Source organism: Limulus polyphemus, unplaced genomic scaffold (assembly GCF_000517525.1).
Source record: "Limulus polyphemus unplaced genomic scaffold, Limulus_polyphemus-2.1.2 Scaffold159, whole genome shotgun sequence".
NCBI lineage: Eukaryota > Metazoa > Arthropoda > Merostomata > Xiphosura > Limulidae > Limulus > Limulus polyphemus.
The window spans coordinates 320358-342169 of NW_013665769.1; the positions used below are offsets into that span (position 1 = coordinate 320358).

The 21812-nt window shown below is 33.4% G+C and overlaps 2 protein-coding genes across 6 annotated transcripts in view; both read left to right on the forward strand.

Annotated features, from left to right (window-relative positions):
- Positions 1-338, forward strand: part of LOC111084893 (growth arrest-specific protein 6-like) — a 25784-nt gene extending 25446 nt beyond the window's left edge. Inside the window, exon 4 of one of the 2 annotated variants that reach the window (XM_022381392.1) lies at positions 312-338. In XM_022381392.1, coding sequence (XP_022237100.1) covers positions 312-313 — 2 coding nt within the window. In that variant the 3' untranslated portion in view covers positions 314-338. The remainder of the gene's footprint in view (positions 1-311) is intronic. The other variant, XM_022381391.1, reaches the window with a different exon arrangement.
- A 10534-nt stretch (positions 339-10872) lies between these two features.
- Positions 10873-21812, forward strand: part of LOC106476877 (syntaxin-12-like) — a 63288-nt gene continuing 52348 nt past the window's right edge. For all 4 annotated transcript variants that reach the window (XR_002609775.1, XR_002609777.1, XM_022381379.1 and 1 more), the window contains exons 1-2: positions 10873-11127; positions 21079-21118. The gene's annotated coding sequence lies outside the window, so the exon portion shown is untranslated. The remainder of the gene's footprint in view (positions 11128-21078; positions 21119-21812) is intronic.

Genomic DNA, 21812 nt, shown 5'->3' on the forward strand with positions numbered 1-21812 from the left:
ACAACCAAAAGATATAATTAATTTATATTCTAAAAAGAGAAACAAACTGAAACATTATAATACTACATTTATAAAAAAAAACACAAATTTATATTTTGCATTCGAGGAGGTTTGCATTTTGCTTTACTGCTCTTATATATACTGTATATGTGTATAGTAATTTTATCTGACGTACATAATCTATTTCTAGTTTAGTGATTTTAAACTAAGAAAAAAAAGGTTAATGTGACTATACTGTATACAAGAGTGTTCTCTAAATTCTTACCTACATGTACTTCTTATCTGATTAATAAAGAATTATTCTTCTACAGAGAAGAATTGGTGTGACGAGGTGTGTGATCATTACTGTGATATTGGACATTCGAAATACGCATGTGCGTGTTTTCCTGGCTATACACTGAAAAATAATATATGCCAAAAAACTTGTGAGCTTGACAATGGGGGATGTCAACACACCTGTTCAAATAGTGAAACAGGTCCAATTTGCAGTTGTCCAACTAACAGCACTTTAAAGTCTGATGGTCAGTCGTGTGGTAAGTGTAACAACTTTGTTTAACAAGAGTATAAGTTAAACATTATTGAATATGTAGTGTACAACTGAAGGTCATGTTTATAATGGTGTAAAGTTATTTAATGGTGTTTGCGAACATAAAGTATATGTTATAAGTGAAATGTTATCTACACATAATAGAAACGTTTGTAAATAAACTTAAAAGCCAGCAGATCAAATAGTTATTAATGTAATAAATATCTTAATATTTTCAATATCCTCTCGTTCTGAGTATAATTTATTCGATTGTACTCGTTTCAAGAAGAGCATTTGGCAATACATTTAGCCAGTCGTGAAGTATGCTCCAAATTTAGGTGGAGAATCGTAAATTATAACATTATCGTGCCACTTTTTTAATATAACGAAAGGCGGAAGACTTTCGAAACGTCGTCCTCTACATTAGTAGGTTTCTACAACAGGCAGTTGCTGTCCATTTGGAACCTAGATTCATTATGAATACTCTGTCTAAACAATCTATCAATGATGAAGACATGTTATAACAGTAGGGGCTCGGCATGGGGTTCGAATCCCCGTCACACCAAACATGCTCGCCCTTTCAGCCGTGGGGGCGTTATAATGTAACAGTCAATCCCACTATTCGTTGGTAAAAGAGTAGCCCAAGCGGGTGATAATGACTATCTGCTTTCCCTATAGTCTTACACTGCTGAATTAGGGACGGCTAGCACAGATAGTCCTCGTGTAGCTTTGCGCGAAATTCTAAACAATCAACTATAGCAGTAGGTAATGGGAGTCTATAAATTTTGAAATAGAATTATGTATATTTATCAAAAATATTTATTTCAACCAAATTATTTCTTATGCATTTGTGTATCAAATACTGTGTGTATTCTCCACTTCTAATTCAACAGGACATATTTTAGTATTATACACATACGAAATTTTTTTTAGAATATTCAGGCATTGAAATCCCCCACCTAGAAACTTTAAAAATTCTGTCCTGTCCAGTAACGGAATCTACAAACGGGTATCCTGTAGTTGCTGCTCTTTTACTGAATGTTGACAAATTTGAAGCGAAAGGTTCGTCATGCTTAAGCTACGATGTCAGTTATCAAGGTATGGAGAACCTTACCGTTATAGTAGACACTATAATGCGCCCATTTGAAATAACAGTAGTTGATAAATTTTCGACAGTGAAGAAGATGGCAAGGAGGCTTAGAACAGTTCAACATTTGGATAAGAAATTTGTGGTAAGTTTTAAGCCATCGTTAATTTAAAAGTGGATAGAAAATTAATATGCTTTAGCAGTGTTAATCTGTCTTTATTTAATAAAAGAATGTATTAAATTCGAGGGTTAGCGTATAAGAAAGTCTAATCTATATATATAAAAGAGGAAGTTTGTTTATTTATTCGCTATAGGAAACCAAACTGTTGAACTTACAAATTTTAAAATAACTTCATAATAACCAGTTTTTTTTACAAGAAATTTAATGGTGCTATTCATTTTGTGTTTCGTATAGTATTTAATGACGAAATTGACAATTAATGATTATTGCGCCATTTTTGTAATACATTTTTTTTTTACCATGACGACAAAGTCATTATATGTACAATCAGCACAGTGGTCCAAAGTGTTAATGAATTAACAGAAAAAGTATTTACTAACTTTAGTTATCACTACAAAGACTTTACTTGGTTGTGTGAAAGAGCAATTTTGGCACCGAAAAATATGACAGTTAATTCTATCAACCAAAAACTCCTCCAAAATATTCCAGGTATTCCTTATATTTACAAACCAATTGATACAGTTATCGATCAAAACGGAGTTTCTAAATTCTTTGGAATTTCCAGGATTGCCTCCTCACCAACTACAACTTAAAGTTGAAGCTCCTATAATGCTTCTACGAAATTTAGATCAGCCTAAGCTCTGCAATGGTACCAGATTAATAATAAAGGCATTACAGCCTCATGTCATTGAAGCACAATTTCAAAATGGTTGTGGCCAGGTTGAAGATACTTTTATTCCTAGGATACCTCTAATAACATCAGAGATGCCGTTTCAGTTTAGGCGCTTACAATTTCCAGTAAGATTAAGATTTGCCAAGTCGATCAACAAATCACAGAGACAAACAGTGAAAGTTATTGGGCTACAATTACAAGAAGACTGCTTCTCTCATGGTCAACTGTATGTAGGATGCTCTAGAGTAGGAACAGCTAACAGTCTTTATGTATACTCTCCTTTTGGAAAAACATGCAATGTTGTATATAAAGAAGTATCGTAAGTTCTAATTTAAAATAAAGCTTTATTTGATTAAATGCTTTTTTATTTCTCGTATCACAGCTTTTGTCTACTTACTGATTAACTTGCTGAAAAAAATACTGATCTATACATTTCAAATCTAAATTTTCACCGTGCAACACCGAGTAATTCAGCTAGTAGATTATATAGCTACATGAACGTTCACTGGTGTGTCAACGGTAAGTATACTAACTTACAACACTAAAATCCAGGGCTCTGATTTAAAGCATACAAAAAAAAAGCTAACTGAAATTATTTCTATTACAGAATCTTCCTTGTAATTTCTCTTGTCACATTTCATATAAACTGTTAAGAAAATAAACCAAAGCTTAAGAGTGATCTAATACATGTGCATTATATGTTGGGTACTCAAACATAGCACAAAGTACTTTCGTTTTCATGTTAGTTCCTTTGGCGTGAATGTATTATACATTTGATAATTAATATAATTTCTCACACTGTGAGAACATTGTTTTTGGTCTAATTTAATTTGATGTGTTAACATCTGTGTTTATCAAGATATATGGTGTGGCCCCCCAGTGGTACAGCGGTATGTCTGCAGACTTACAACGCTAGAATTCGGGTTTCGATACCCGGGGTGGGCAGAGCAGAGATAGCCCATTGTGTATCTTTGTGCTGAATTACAAACAAACAATATATGTTGTGCCAAAACTAATTTAGTGTTTATAATGCTCATTTTATGGTTTTGTTTGTTTGTTTGAAGCTAAGCACAAAGCTACACAATGGGCTATCTGTGCTCTGTCCACCACGGGTATCGAAACACGGAGTTTAGCGTTGTAAGTCCGCTGTGCCACTGGGGGGCTCATTTTTTTGGAAAGACATATTTTAATTTCTTCAAAGAACCGAAACGATTCAAATGGTATTTAACAATTTCAGTTACGATTTGCTTATGAAACAGACACGAAGATTGGAGTGCTAGAAATTTCCGACATTCATCTTTTTAAAGAAAACTGCACGATAAAGTGTAAGTATTCGTACGTCCCGAAAGTTAGCTTTTATTGGATATTTTATAACCTATAACCTATTATAGAATATTTTTGAAGAGTTGGAGCAAACGGTGGAACAAAATCAAATTTTTTTTTTCTAGGTTTCGTACAGTAGTAATTTACAGCCCCCCCCCCTGGTAAACAAATAAGAAAACTAGTAATAAATTTGTTGTTTGTGAGTCTAAGTAACTAAGCGAATAATCAATTAGACTTGTTGGTCATTTAGTTAAAAAGCTTACATGTAAATTAAATTTGTGAACGTTCTTAATCCGTTATATCTATTCAGTACATTTATCTTAATACATATATTATTCTATGAATTTAATCAAATGCATGGCGTTAAACAGTATATTAAAAATTCTGAGAGAAATAGTTAATAAAACTTATATTTTACGCATCGATTAAACTGTGTGTTAATATGTTGAATTATGTGACTAATGAGATTTTATTTATTTAGGATACCTGCAAACTTTCGAACATTGTATATGGACATATAGCTTTAAAAATCTAAAAAGTTGAAAAAATAAGTGAATATTTTGAATGTAATAACGTTATAGTTGTAGGTTTTTTTCTATTACTGAATGGAATAATGCTGTTTGGGCATAAAACAAATGATCTTCTATAAAGACGAGATTTTTGTATACAAAATTGATTTAATCGTATTTAATATGTGTATAAAAATTAGTAGTGATCGACGGTTTTATAAATTTTTGAAACAGAAATAAAATTTATTTTAATGTATATAGTGTCTTATCGTCTTTCACTTCTTAATTTGTTTGTCATTTTCACTCATATTACAGTTTAAAATTTCTATTTTTTACTCGTTATAATTCACGATTGTGAAAATATAGTACCAGAAAGGTAGAATTATTCCCAGAAAGGGGGCCGAAGGCCGTCACGAGTGGTCACCTATTTTAAACACTCACACCACTGTACAGTAGTGTGTTGTCTCTCAGTCAGTCAGTAAACACTAAAATGACATCACATAAGGGACGTTTTAATGTTGCAATTTGTAGTGTCGTGACATCAGTAAAACGTGCGCATGCAATGAATCACGAGAATAATTATGCAACCTGTAGGCTACAATACAGCATGACGTAGGAATTTCAAAACGAACAAATAATATTTGTTACTCTTATTTTTGGTTTTAATTACTCTTGAAAAAGAACACTTTCGGGGTCCCTGCGGAAGTACATCTAGTCTCCTACCTAACTTTGGGAGTGGAAATTTAAACTATGTAAATATAATTTTATACCATTTTAAGTATTTCTGTTTGGCAATCTTAAAGGGAAAGCAATCTTACACCAACTTTACCCAAATAATGCCATTTCTACAACCCTTAGTCATGACAGTAAAGAATAAGATAAAATAAATAAATTGTATAAGCTATTCAAATGTTTATGAGCATATTTATGCATGTAAAATACAAATTTCCTCTAATAGTTAATAATATAGGTCCGCTATATAACATGAGGTTCGGCAAAGAAACATTGTAGATTAATTCTGAATTTCTCTGAAACTAACATAGTTTGTTCAAAAAAAATGTAAACACACAGTGAAAACAATCTGTATTTCTAACAGAAAACAACAGTGAGTATCTATTGGTTTAAAATAAAGAACAATTACCCTTGCTGCAGAGAGATTCTATGCTCTCTAAATCTGCATTAATTGAAAATCTGCAAATTCTGGCTATAAAATAAGTCTGTTCCAGTACTAGAAAACCTTACATTATATACTTAAACCTAAAACATCAATTTTTTTAGGGCCTTTAGCACTAACCACGTGATTAGTCATTTCCTTTAGAAAATTAGAGAGGTTGTAACATCGAGATATCACATGACCTACAAATGGAGAACTGTGACGTATACTTTCATACAATAAGTACAATTTTACAGCTATCTTTCCAATGGCCAGATAAAGTAAATAACACAAAGCAATAGGTAGCTAGAGCAAAATAAACGTAACAGTTTTTTAAAATGCAATCCTTATAGAATCAGAAACACAAAATGTGTAGTGGAAAACTGACAAAATCATAAAGTTGATTGAATCCTTAGAAAAAAAAATTCAAAGTATATGTGCCATCACAGGCCCTTAGAAACAAAATTACACTACAACATGGCAAAAAATCACAATACATAAAAAATTAGCCTTTACTAAAACATAAAACTAACTCAATATAATATAGAATAACCCTTTAATATAAAAAAGAAATAATAGTCCACAGAAAACTGGCACTTTTAAAATATAAAACCAAAATGAGAAGAAAAGATATAGCAAATTATATCAAATATATATAAAACTGACTAAATTTATTTTTATATCAATACTAAATAAAAGCAGAAAAAAATAAATAAAGTGGCAAAAGTCAGGCTTAAAAATGTAAATTTAGATGACTTGTAATTGGTCAGAAGTTCAGACAAATGTGTGGGTTGTGAAAATGGTGGTAACTGCTTTAAAGCTATTACTTTGGTGAAACGACATTTCTATAGGTTTCATGTGTACTCACTTCTATACTGCATGAAGAACATGTACCAATAACACATGTGAATGACTTAGTTTCCTTGATTTTACTTGATCAAGACATACAGCTGTGTCGTCTACTGTTATGTTTGCCAGACAGCAACTGAAATAATATACCTTGTGATATAGTTGCATTCCCTCCACTAATGTTTGGTTGTTATGTAAATAGAGTCCATGATTAGTAGGATTGAAATGGGGTCGAGACTGCAGACATCTGGTTCCTTCACACAATAGCTGACTTAAGCTAGCTGCTGTTATATCACAACACTCTAACTTTTGACAGTGATAATCTACTAACATTTACATAATCTCTCCCTCAAGTCTTTCTTCTAGATAAAAGTCTTAGTACTTACTAGACATGACTTACGAAATGGTACTGTACAGGTTTTAGTTTCTGTCAGTAGCCTCACAGCTTACATTTCCATGTATTATAATTGCACTTGTACTGGAATAATGTTAATAAAATGTTCAGTAAAAGTGTGTGCCTATAAAGCATTCCAATCTGTATGACTGAAAATATTCTGCCATAAATAAAACACTGGTCACATCAAGTTTACATTTGATATGGTATCTAAGCTGCTGTCCTTGAATTTCATTCACTACTGATAATTCACCACTCATGAATATTTTGATTTGATCCCATCATAATATCTTGCATTACTCTTACAAAAAAAGGTGGGTTTTTCTCAGGTGTAGTGTAGGTTCATTTGTTACTCTTATCCTTTCATAAAAATTCAATACCTGCTAAATATTTCAATATCAAAATTGAAAAATTTCATTGCTAGCATTAGTTAAAATAACAAATTCGCTTTATTTTCAAATAATACTTTCTAGGTCAAAAATCACTAGGTCTTAATATTTAGATCAAATTATTCATTTCCATTCACAAGTTACTTAACAGTTGTGTTCTTTTTGCAATTGATTGACTTGTGTTATTTAACACTTGTAAACGATTTTATATAACATTTATACACGTGTACAAAACCTCACACATATATCTATTTATACACGTATATTGTCATATACATATATCAAAAATACACGCCATCACATACCCTATTAGATGACAGCAGACTGTCTCCAACTTGAGCAAAAATTACTTCAGCAACCTTCTTGGACTATCTTTGCAATGTATGTCTCATTAGCTGTGGTAAAGTAACGTAATGCCATCTATGAGCTTTAAAACGCAATGTACTTTCTTTCAGCATCATGAAATAAATAACTTTAGTAGAATCAAGTTAAAATTCTTATCAGCCAAAATTAATATTCACTCTATCACTACATTGTATAACAATTCACACTCAATGAAACACAACCTGTGGAGAAAGTATACACTGTCCAAATGTATGGAAGAGAACCTACCAAGGACTATTTGGTGTGCTCCATAGAACTCCTGCCACTCATCTAGATCAAGTGAGTGATTCTCTCAAAATGTCAAATGGCATTTTACCTCAAAAAGTACCTTGATAGATAAAAAAGCAATGAATGCTATTTCTTTTCAGTAATTGTTTTTTCAAACACGTGACCATACAAATATTTTGATAATTAAGCAGTTATCATTGAATATCCAGTGGATATCTCTCAATGAAATTATGCCCAATAGCCGGGAAAGCAAGGATTGCAAAGCCATTTCAACGTAAAGGCCATATTAGCTGTGCACTAAGTAAGTGGTAATCATACAATGCAGTGCATACATCGTACCTCACAATATTGCCTGATAACTGGAAATGAAAGACTGGAATGCTCCTTCAGCTTAGTTCATGGACTCCTAGCCATCATTTTCAGTCACTCAGGCTGTTGATGTACTAAACATTACATATACTAGTTCCATCCATTACAGATTATTATAATCAGTTGTTAATTTTAGCTATATTGACCAGGAGGTTGTTGGAATCTGTTTGGCTGACTGTCAAAGCTGTATCTTGTCTTTAACTCTAGTGTTTCCTAATCTGGTTTATCATGGATACCCAGATAAGTACTTTCAACTCTCTTCCTCAATGGCTGAGTTGATGTGACTTGAGACTGCATCCTTAGCTTCCTCTGATTCATCTATCTCGACCTCTGATTCCTGGTCAAGCCATTGCATAAGAGGTTCCTCAATAATTTAAGCTTTAGGATGTGTTTCACACATTTTTGTGCATCTACAATCTACTATAATTTGTAAGTCAATGGAATGTTCTACTGGAGTATGAGGTATGAGCCTGTCTAGCTGGCAAATACCAAAGCCATACTCATTCTCCAACCTGGTTCATATAATCCTAACCTATTTCATTATAGCACTTTTTCTGACATATCATGGTCTTGCAGTATTCACAAATACGACCCATTTCCTAACAATTATCAGACAAAAAAAAACTCACAATAGCAGAAGATTTCCCCAGGACCAGTGAGAGTGTTCTTGAGAAGAAGAGTAGAATAAAGCAAAATGATGACTGTTTGTCAGATGACTTCAATTTTTTATTGTACTAATAAACTAGCAAAAAACACTGAAACAGCTCGTGTGCACTTGCAGATAATATGTCAGTTCATTCATCTGTAGTTTGTGTTTAGCCTTGTTACTTTTCTGTCTTAGGATTGGGTGCCCCAAAACCAAATATGATGATTTTCCAAAAAGAGAGAGCATGTCCTTCTCGTATACTGACTAGTGGAGAACAAAACAGTGAAAATGTGCTTGAATTTAGAATGTTAACTTGCTTCATTTGTCCAATGGACGACATCACCTCGTAACCACTGTTCTTTAACAGTATTGGTTGGTTGTCAATTTCATTTAATGTCATAATTGACCAGTCAAGGATATCTTAATTTGAACCAATTCAATCTGTATTTCATATACAATGCTGATATATCCCTGCAGGCAAATGAGATATCACTTACTAAAGAACAAAGGGTAAATCAACAAGAATAAGGCAAAGTTTATGACTTTCTGAACCATGTATTGCTATCATAAAATTGTCTATTTTATTATAGAACATAGAAAACCCACGATATGTCCACATATAACAGTCTTTCCTAGCTGTTGCAGTTCTTAACCACTCTACATATTCTTGTGGGCATTTTGGGATTTCTGATCTGGAGGTAGGATCACACATCATATCAAGAAGGAGCTGGATTTTCTACTTGAATAATTGCATATTTGGCAAACAACCTGGTAATCTGATGATTTGCATTGTATGTCATCATGATGCATTTACCATATGCTTACAGTTTGTATTATGCATTCTGCTAAACCATCAGATTGGCATTGATAAAGCAAAGTGTGCATCTTCACTACAACTAATGTTATACATCTGAGAGAAAAGTTGACAATTCAAAATGGCTCCCTGGTCCATTGGGATCTGTCCAAGTCTCCAAACCAAGATATCTAGTACTTCACTAACACATCAGCTATTGACTGAGGCAGTAGATTAATTAATAGATAAGCCTTGTTCCACTTCAGGAAGTATCTGATGATGACAAGTAATGTACCAATGACCTCATTCAGTTTCTGGGAGTAGATCAGTAATATATAAGGCCCTCCAGACACCACACTAAAATAATGATCCTCAGTCATCTGTGTATCTCTTGCAGTGAGGTTGATCCTAGGAAAGACCATGCGCTGCTGTTATGGGTGCGATATTGGCAAAATCGTATTGTTACGACAGCGGAAGTCACGTGACGCTGGTAACACGTAATGAGTATCTAGAAGAATCGGGGAACATCACGAATAATCCAGTATTTGCTAGACGCCCTCTATTCCTGTACATAAGCAGGCAAATAAAGCGAGATAATTAATTGAATTGCAGACAAGCAGAGATAGAGAAGAACAAATGAGTCAAGCGCGGTAGTGACCGTAAGTAAAGTGCGTGAATCGTTGTGATTTATAGCGTGTGTTAAGTAAAAGTGACTGTAGAAATTAAATGTATTGCAAAGTTGTATTGAAAAAGAATAAACTAGTTTTATTTAAGAAAAGACTTGTATCGCTGAAGTTTTTCGGAAAGAATTTCTACGGAAAATTAACCAACGACCAGAGACGTAACAATATAATATGCAAGAGATAGGAACACACGGTTTATTCATACAACACACCAAAATGAAGAAATCTAATAAACCAAGTGGTAATAATGATAGAACTACCAATACTTACGCATCTTGGCTTATTCTCACACTTGCATATATCATTAAAAATAAATGCATATATACAGGTCACACTGATCCGTTCATTGTTTTCAATAAAAATGTTCTTGGGGAGAATATTCACGGCCCCAGACCTCCCTAAAAAGTGCTCACTTTCTGCTCTTGCATTTAACTTTTTCAATAGATATCTAAAAGTTGACAGTTGTGTATATATATTTTTGATCACTAATAGTAATAGTGATAGTATATCTGGACTCATGTCTTTGAAATTCTGAAACTGTATAATATTGTTATCTATTCAAAATATTATAATATATATTACAGAAAGGCTCATTTTCCCTTTGTTGATTAAATTCATGTATTTATTTTTAACAGTTAAATTATAAAGGAAAAGGTAACTGTGATGTTGAATGGTAGGTAGCTACTCACATGACATGGGATGGAGAAAGGTTATGGCTGTACGTTTTATGTGCGTTAGGGTTTTAATAATATTGTATGGTAATTAGTATACCATTAAACAAAAGGAGATATAGGTAACTTAGAAACTGTTATATAGGAAACCAATTACCAAGCATGTAATATTATAATACTCTTAAGATAAGTGTACAGGGAAAAGTTAATTTATTGTTTAATACAAGCTTAGGCCTATGTGGAGTGAAGACAAGACGACAGGCAACAAGGTAGGTACTACAATCTAGACTACAGTAATTAATACTACTACGTAATCAACTCATATAACTGAACAATAAAACGCAAACTTTAAAGTTAGGACTGACAGTTAAATAGTAAAGCAGTGAGTGATAGTAATGTAAATGCTAATTAATTTAATGATGTAAACTGTAACTTGTAGTGTAAAACCAAACAGATTATTAGTATGTACAGGTACCACAGTTATGAATTGTTAATCTTCTTTGCTTTGTGTACTGATACTACGAGAGACATTATACATTCTCACACAAGGGACAACAAAACTCAAATATTAAACTGATAAATATTAATGGCCATTTTGAAAGAATTTAAAATAACATTTGACAGACAACAATGGGGCCACTTGACTCATTGAATATGTCCTATTTATTTCATCAAACACCCATCTGTCTATACCCGACCCCGATTTAAAAAGTTCTCATCAAACCCTCTTAAACTCTCAATAAACCTGTTGCATATACCACTAGGGGGTTTGTGATTTTTAAATAATGAAAATAACAAAAACATTCTTACACCATTGGATTACACAGTCACAAATTAATAGATTTACACTGCAGGTTCAATTATGTAGTTCTAATTAATGAAAAACAATTAGAAAATCATACCTATCAATAGATCTTTCACACCATGTGACCTTCCCTTTGTAACAATGTTAACAAAATGTCAGTGATCGATATCAAATTATTGCTTTACCTGGTAACCTGAGACTGCGTGAAACCCATATCAAGACAAAATAAAATGTAGTCCCAATAAAATCCATCAATTTGATACTCGTACACATGGATTCATATTATATGGATAAATTAAATGAAAATTTTCAACAACCAAATGTTAAAAATGAAGTATGAGTTTACCTAGTTACCTTTGAAAGTGTAGGAGAGATTATGTAATCACCATGGTTGTAAACTTGAAATACCATGATTGACAGATATGTACTAGTAGTAACCTCCACCTGTCCTACATCTTGTCATGATATAATTGATACATCATTCATACTACTTTTATCATAGGCAGTTGTTGCACCTGTCCTTTTGCTCTAGCTACACCTAATGGTATCATTTTATCAAACTGTTGTCAGGACATCATATTATCTGTTTATGATGTAAAGCAAGTTGTTGGCAAGACAATGTATAGTCTGTTTACAATTCCAATGAAACATTTTTTGGCATGCAGATTTGATATGGACAGATATAACTTTGTATCGGCTTATGCATTATGTAATATGCACCATAAAGTAGTGTATGGCTTTGTTTCTACAAATTCGGTGGCTAAAAAGAATTATAAGTGGTTTTAAATTTTTGTGTTTTCAAATAGAAAATGCTTCTGGATCCAATGACCCAACAATCCCAGACCAAAGTATAGCATTAAGAGAGCTATCATTTGGTGTATCACTGATCATTATTGGTCCAACCAATTTAAACCTATACACTGTTTTTGGTTTCAACATTTACTTGCTGGTCACTGCTAAATAGTGGAAGAAAGGTTTAGCAATCATTGCCCTGTTTTTAAAGTCAGTTTACAACTAGTGGGAGTATGGTTGCCTTGAAATAAATTGTGTAAACTCTGTATGTATTATTACTGTAGATGTTTGTTGTACAATAATTAGTATTTTGTTTATGGGAGACTTGTATATTTGCAACTGTGATTTTTGCATTTTCATACTTTCATGGTTGGGAATTATAATTCTCTGGGAATCCCTACTACCACATTTGAGGGGAGTCTATTTTAAAGTCTGTTCATCCTGTTAGCAACTAAAATTGCCTAATTTACAGACAACTTCTATCCTGCAAAATCTTAAATCTATGTTCAGTAGTTCTACCATACTTATTTTCATTACAAATTTGAAATAGAACTTTGGGTGTGTCCATTTTGACAGGTGGTCTTATCATTAAACATTACAGGGAAGTTGGTATTTGGTCAGACCTCTTTACTGATAGGCTCAACTAGCATGTGGAAAACCTTGTTTCCCTAATCTTTTGATCTTCTTCAAGGGTGTTGCTGCTTATGTAGATGAGGGTAAAAGTATGGATTTGGTATATCTGGGTTTTCAGGAAGCTTTTGACAAAGTGCCATACAAAATACTAGTAAAGAAAGTTATGTCTGTGGATGTGGAGGATAGATTAGCTCAATAGATTAAGAATTGGTTAGATGAGAAAAAAATAAAGGGTGGTAATAAATGGAGTTCAGTCAAATGGGATTGGAATTGCAAGTGGGGTACCTCAGGGCTTAAGGTATGGTAAAAAAATTGGTCAAGTTTGCTGATTGTGTTAAAGTTTTGGGTGTAGTTGGCAGTGAGGAGGATGCATGTGGACTACCATAACTCATACTATAATTACAACCTTGATGAAAATCAACTCGGTTGTGTCATGAAAGAAATCGATCTTGATGTTATGGTTGATAAAGCTCTAGTCTTCCAGGCAGTGTGTTATTACCAATGGGAAAGTATGTAGGATTTTAGGTTGTATCTGCAGGAATATTGGATATAAGGAGGATATGTTTATGTGTTAATGGAAAGACTCCATAATATAGCGTTAGACTATCATTAAACAAGTAATAAAATAAAATAAAGATGATGTAGGGATGGCAATGCGATAAAGTACAGAAACAAGGTAGGGATGAATAAAAATTTCTATATAAGTAGCCAACTCTTTCCTAGAAACATTTTATCTGCAACTAAATGTTGAATTCCTTTTGTTTGCATGAATTCAGGTTTGAATAAGAGCATTTAAACTGAGTAATGCTATATAGCCTTACAATGGCTAATTCCTATAAGTTTGTAACATTGACTCTGTGGCTACGTATGTAGGGATTTTTGTATGGTTTTGTGTATTCATCCCTACCTTGTTTCTGTACTTTTTGGCATTGCTATCCCTGCATCATTGTATTTAAAAAAAGAATATTACTTGTTTCCCCCTTTTTTTTTTAAATACCAATGAATATTTTATGATGAATGGCAGTCACTATGAAGACAGCATTTTTAGCATGGCATGATAAGTTGTCTTGATGGACACCATCTGTTGAAGTTTGTGAAATGCTATACTGCTTCTGCACTTCCTAAGTTAAAATGCAGAATTTTGATGTGTGAATCATCACCACAGTTCAAGTATTGGTGAGCTAACCCTTCTGATGCCAGAATCTGAATAATCAGCAGTTACAGTACTCGCTGGTTCTCTACCTTAGTGATGTTTTTTGGCTAAACTGAAGGTCTTAATAGCTTTTGAAAACCTAAGCTAGGTGTTTATAATGGCCTTCAAGATTTGGGAGTCCAAGAGAATTATTCCTAGCCACAGAAGCTTGACAATGCGAAATCACAGTTGTGAGTATATAAATCTCACAGAAATAAAAATACTAATTATTGTACACCAAACAACAAATAGAAAATGTCTATAGCGCTAATAAATGCTGAATTTGCATGATTCATTTCAAGGCAACCATACTCCCACTAGTTTCAAATCAGCTTTAAAAACCATCACAAAGATCACTAAAGCTCTTGTCCACCATTTGTCAGTGAGCAATTGTTAAAACTGAAACCAGGGTATCTGTTCAAATTGGCTGGATCAATAAGGATCAGTGATACATCAAATGATAGCTCTCTTCATGCTTTACTTTGGTCTGGCCAGTTTCATTGGATCCAGAAGTATTTACTATTTGAAACACACACAGAAAAGTTTAAAACCATTTAAAATTCTTTTTAGTCATTGAATTGGTAGAAACCATAGTATACAATAAACTTTGTGTTGCAGACTACATAATTAATAAACCAATACATAGATATGTCTACCCAGTTCAAACAGACAGCATGTCAAAAAATAATAAATGGGGATAGTAAACAGCATATATGTTGCCCTGGCAACATGTTTTACATCATATCATCAGTTATAAGCAGACTATGTTCTTCTGAAAACAATTTACTATACATCATATCGTTGGGTGTGGCTACAAATGACGTATCAATTACATCATGACATGATGTAGAATGGTAAGAGTTTACTACTGATACGTACCTGTCAATCACAGTATTTTGAGTTTACAACCAATGTGATTACAAAATCTCGCTTATTTTTTCATATGTACATAGGTAAGCTCATACTTCATTATTAACATTTGGTTATTGATAATTTTAATTTTATTTATCCATATAATATGAATACACATGTATGAGTTTGAAATGGATGAACGTTAATGGTAGGTACTACATTTTATCTTGCCTTGACATAGATGTCACACAGTATCAGGTTATCAGGTAAAGAGATAAATCACTGATATTTTGTTAACATTGTTCCAATGGGAAGGGAGTGTGGAGCAAAAGGTCAATTTACAGGTACGTATTTTTAATTGTTTTTCATTAACTTTCTCAATACGGGCTCAGTCAATTTGACTGCCCACGTGACCTATTTTTACTCGTTTTAACCCTTTTCCAGAGGGGTCATGGGTGAAAGGTCATGTCATCTCGTTTGTTGACTTGCATTCACAATTTTATTGAACTACTATTTCATGAATTTATGTCTATAAGTTTGCTATCAAACTGTAGATTATAATTTAAATATTAGTATTATATACATTACTTAATTTCTTAATTTAAAAGTAAATATTAAAAAACTTAGTTAAACATTGATTTTTGTGTGTCATGTGGTATGTTGACTGCAGCACTGGTTCAAATTAGATATATGTGATGTCAAAATACTAGGTCTTTAGTTTCATATGAATTAGGAACTCAAATTACCGATATTGACAAGCTAGAATATAAAATAAGAACCTCTTATCTTTTCTGTTTGGTAAGATATTGCTCATGAAATGAATCAAACACAGTGACACCCTGCCTACTTCTTTCCAATTTTGGAAATGCTCCCTTATATGCACTTCCATATATGACACGAATAACCAATTGAAAGCTTTGAATGTCTCTATAGTGGCTTTCTTAGCCATTTTAAAGTCCTAGGATGCCATTTTTTTCTTTCAAACCAAGATTTCAAGGAGGTAGGTTGTGTCTTTAGTCTGCTCAAAATTTCATATTTTTTAGACTAAAATATAGCTTAGTTACTACGTTTGATAAATTACCGAGTGCTACTGCATTATGTGACTCAGAGAGATACAGGTTAAGAGTTTATTTAATATTTCATTTGGTTTTAATGTATAATCATTTACTCAACACTAATAATATAAAATACCTTAGGTGTTTTGAAAATGTAACATTCTGTCATAATTTATCATTTATTATACAACAAACTAACTTGTTACGTATTTGTGGATTTCGTTTCCTCACTAAACTGTTAATTTCAGTGAAAGAAATATGACATAGAGAGGTCAGATCTGTTGTTTGATTTGATACTTAATGGAGAGTAAAGGATATACATCAAAACAAAATGCTTACATTCCACCACCAAATGAGGCCTACTTTCTTTATTTGTTCACTCATTCAAGCAGCACAGATGAGCTGTGAGTTCAGCAAAACTAGTTTATTGCAGTAGAAGTAGGAAAACAAAGTACATTAAGCTGCTGCTTCATCTTTTCTATGCTAAAATTCATGTTTGGTGAAGAAAAGAAGCTCACAAATAAATAGATTCAAACTTCAATAATATAAAAATGTGGATTATAAACTATATTTTGATGCCAAACTTATTAACATTGATAACAAAAGAGCTTAAATGTTGGTTGTAACTCTGTATAAAGGTCATTTACATGCACACTTTGACTCTCCCTGGCGATAGGATTAATAGATTAGTGTCACAGTTCATGAAAATAATCACCTACTGAAATTAATATCTTCACTTATTACTATTTTTGATTATTTTATCTATCCAAGTCTCATCAGAATAATCGATTAGTTGAATGTAATTAATTAAGCAATTAGCAAATTTTAGTACTCAACCAGCTCTGAAGAAATTGCTTGCAAACTAAAAAGAAAGCAACATTGTTAAGGCTAAGAATTAAAAGTTGCCTTTTTAAATCAGCTCTACTGTGTAAAAAACAACAAATAATTGTAACATCCTGCAGGCCTAAGTAACACTTGTGAAATTGCTTAATTGTAGAGCAGCTATAGTTTGTTTAACTACTTAAAAGAATATTTAATGGGAAAAAGAATTCTTGTATTCAGAAGTATTACTTCATGCCTTGAATGAAGTAATACTTCTGAATACAGGAATACAAGCCTTGAATGAAGCCCTACATAATTAACATGTACTGTGCCAAACAATTATGATGTAATTATCATTAGACTACAGTCCACCACCAGTAGGAGGTGAACGCGTCTTTCATGCCCAGTAATACCCATCAGCATTAGCACTGGAGAAAAGGCTTATTCTTTCTTCAACACTGTTTTTTAAAGAATTAATGACATTTTTGCACTTATTAAGTTTTTTGCCACTTGTATCTTCTGGTATGTGTCTTTTGTTTTTTCTTTCTTCATTTATCTTTTTGTTGAATCTTGAGCTACTTTGGTGCACAAGTTTTCATCGCTTTTTTCATCTTTGGGATCTCCTTTTTATTATTTTTCCCAATCTCTCCATCTTGTCTTCATCTCTTACTTACTTGACTTTGTTAGAATTATAGGTAAATTTGCATATATACTGTTTTCACCTTGTCCTTAATTTTCTTCTTCCATGGTGTCCCAGTTATCTTCAGTTTTTTGTTCTGGGATGTACTTTATAAAGTTGCCTTATTTTCTTACATTTGTCTCTCTTAGTCTTCTTTCAGAGATCTTTGTGTTACACACTTTCTTTGTGGTAAGGTTTTTTTGAGGGGAGTGTTCTTATACTTCAAAATCTTGAGCTGATGCAACTCAGCAATCATCTCTTCTCACCTTGTTTTCTTGCCATTTCAGACAATGGGGCTCTACCTGGTTTTTCATCGTCTACAGCCTCATAGGATCACCTCCTCTCCTGTTTCTAGCCTTCTTGTTGCTATCCAACATCTACCCTCTCTGAGTGCTGACCATTGCAGTTCTTGGAGGTAATATGAGTCATTTCTGGTCCAATGGGAGCTCAGCTCTCCAACTTTCCACACCCATTTTCTACTGGGTTACTTAGTTGTTTTCTCAGAGGTTTATTTTACTTATCTTTCCACTCCATCTCACCTGATTACAGTGACATGGAATAAATCCTAGACTCCACTCTGGGGATTTACTATTGTCTTTTTGTCATTCCCACAAAAATGGAAGGTGGCGTCCTATCATAGATCTGTCCCATAAGAACCAAATTTGGTCGTTTTTATTGTTTTAAGATGGATAGTTTTCTCATTGTGTGGTGAGTACTCTTCTAAGATCTTGATCAAAGTCTGGGAAGTTTTCTCCACATCCCAATTTGTCCACCCACTTTTTCTTTTCAGTGGCTTGTCTACAGTTGATTCACAGCCTTTCCTTTCAGGTTGATTACAGTTCCATATGTTTTCCATTGAGTCTGGTGGACTTTTGCTCAGAGGGTACATTCCTGAGGTGTAATGTTCTATATGCTATGGAAGTATGGCATCTGCTTTTTCCATCTATGTGGCTTTCACTGCTGTGACCTCCCTTCTCCTTCAGGGTATATCTCATTTAGGGTGGCTGTTTTGACTTTTTTTTTTTTTAGTCTCAACCTCCACCTTGTATCTCGTTCACTTGGGGGTCTTTCTCAGTATATGTGGAGCATGCTCAGAATACTCCTTTATGTCTTTGAGACATGCAGATTCTGATATCAAGGGTCTCATGTTTCCTTAATTTCCTGGTGAGAGGATTTTTTTTTTGGGGGGGTGGCTTTTTCTCCTCCTGAGTGGTTTGTTTCTCTTGGACACACCCACACACAACCCCTTCAGTGGATTCTGGTCAATCTGTGCATATATATCTAGAGATCCACTGTCTTTTCACCACACTGGTGACTTGCTTGGTCTCACATGACCCTGGATATTTCTTTTTCTCCACCTCACCTGGACTTGCATCTGTTTGGAGCATCCCAGGTTTTTAATGCACACACATATGGAGATTTTTGTACCTGTGGTGTGTGTAGCATAGATGAAAAACTGTGTAGCTTTGTGCTACACCAAATCTACAAATGCAATTTATCAACTGATGTCTCTGTTCAAGTAGGGTGAATGGATGTTTTCTCCATCCCACCTCTTTTCCTTTTCTTCATTGTACAGTTGTTTCAACCCATATTGTATCATTTGTCCTGTATGGGCTAATTATTGTTATCTCACTTGTACTGCCCCTCTTCAGGGCAATTGACAATATCTTTTCTTGCCATGAGATTACTCTTTTTCTAATAACTTATTTCATTCCAGTTTGACTGGTTGGATTATATGCTTCATCTGGTTAGTTTGTCCTTCTATGGATGATGACATTTTTCATGTCTTTTCCCATCATGTTTGTCATCACATGACTTCTTTTGTTTCTACCCATCTACATCTATTGGATGAAATCTTGCAGGTGGGAATGACCTCAGACACATTAGCATTATATTACTCATTCCGTCTTGTGGTTTCATTTACCCTGGGTGTCATCTCCCTGCAGTTGCTATTCTCCATTCTTCACAGAGGCTTTCTGAAGTTTAGTTGTTTATTTATTTATTTTCTACGGGTCTCACAACCATGTTATCTATATTTATATTATGGGCACAGTGGAACCCACCAAGTGGTTGGTATTATGTCACAGGTGGTTTGGCCAGCTCGAAAGTTCTTACATTCTCCTCTGCATGCAGGTCTGGGGTATTTTCTTCCTGCACCGGATTGTTCTATTAAGCATCTCACATAAGTATTTCTCCAATATAGTACGGCCTGACTTATTGCTTTACATGCACTACACACTCATGCTCAGCTTATGCCTGAGAGATTACTGTTGGGTAAGCAATCTTGCATTCCACCCACTTATGTGACACTTTAGCACCATGCAGAAGGTTCTTTTGAAAACATCACTTGATCTATCACCTTTACTGGACATATAATATTTCCTGCTAGAAAGGATGCATTTTCCCAATGTGCAGTGCTGTAGTATGTTAATGCCCATTTACTAGGTCACATGATGCATGTGTTTTCTCTTTCTCATGTTGTGATTTCAGAACAGAGCTCATCTTTGTAGTTTCTTTATCCCCACTGGCCTCTCCACTCTTTTGGCAGTGTGAGATTCCAGCTCTTTGTTGTGCAAGAGAGATGAGTATATACAAATTTTGAAGTTAACATTTTCCTTACTTGAAAATGTATTTCAGATAAGTACTCATCTCTTTGCATAACCTCCCACACTTCCTTCCCACTTACAGTGTATTAATTTTCCTTCTGAATAATGATTATTTGTTCCACTGCTAGTTCTCATAATGTGTTGCCCTCCTATAGTTTAATGATGGTTACATTAAAGGATGGCACAGTAGACATTAACACATATAGGGGTGGGGGCTTCATTCAAGTCTTGTGCTATGTGCAATAATCTTCACTGCAGTCGTGCAAATTAATAGCCCTTTTTCATGCAGAGAGATAAGTACCTATCTGAAATACATTTTCAGGTAAGGAAAATATTAACATTTTGGTACATGATCACTTGAATAATAATTCTAAACAAAGAAGTTCTGAAGCCCAGGACTTGGTATAACACCTTTGATATTTTGATTAACCACTGCAATGCTGTATAACAGTATTGGTAACATTAAGTTAAAGATTATACTTATGTGTCACATAAACGTTATTTATGTGGAAAAAATTGGGTTGACCTTCTTCCCATGTTGCCATGTTTTTACCTTGATCATGTTATTTGTTTCAAAGCAAGCATTAGTTCTAACTATTTACAGCTTATGCAGTCCAAATATTGTGTAATTCTTAACGATGAAAGGAGCTATATGTACAAATTAAGTTAAGTTTTTTCTTCTTTCCTGTTTACCACAGCAAACAGGGAGTATTACTCTCCTGTAACTTTATACATGTAGATAAGAAAATAAAGTTAGAAACATTTGTGAATTTTTATTTTTCAGTTTCATCTCAAGATCGAAAAATAAGAAATTTTATTATTGGGTAAGTTTGCTTGTTTGATTTCTGAGTATATGTTATATACCTTTTGGGAATGTTCAATAAAATGGCACATCACACAAGTCTAGCACAGTTTTAGGCCAGAAACTCAAGAATATCAAGGGTGGGGGGTCACTTTTTGACCATACTTTGCATATGTTGTTGTGGCAATTTTGCTTATACCATTGTTAAATGTAACCAGTGCTTTTTTTATTAACCTGATGACTACCGGCTACTAACTTTCTTAATAGGCAATGCATGTCTTGCTATATTTCATTCCAACAATAAAACTAGTGGACGAATATTTTCGAAAATTCATAAATACTTTGACAAATGTAGGAAGCTTAAGAAACATAAAGCCTATTACTTTTAATAAATTTAGTTTTTTGCATTATGATTTTTAATATCTTTGAAAATTACATTAGGAAATCGTATTTATAAGAAATGATTACAATATTTATATTTGCTACAGATTTGAACTTATTACTTTTAATGTTTTAATACATTATTTTGAAATCCCCAAAAAATTGTATCTTCCATAAAATGCAAATTTTATCTATTTTTAATTTTTTTAATAATCACGTATACTTCTTATGGTTTCAAGTAATATACAGACCCGTAAATGATACTTGTAAATAAACCTAAACAATAAATGAGTATTTTTATTTTTCACTAGGATTTCATGTTTATATATGTACAT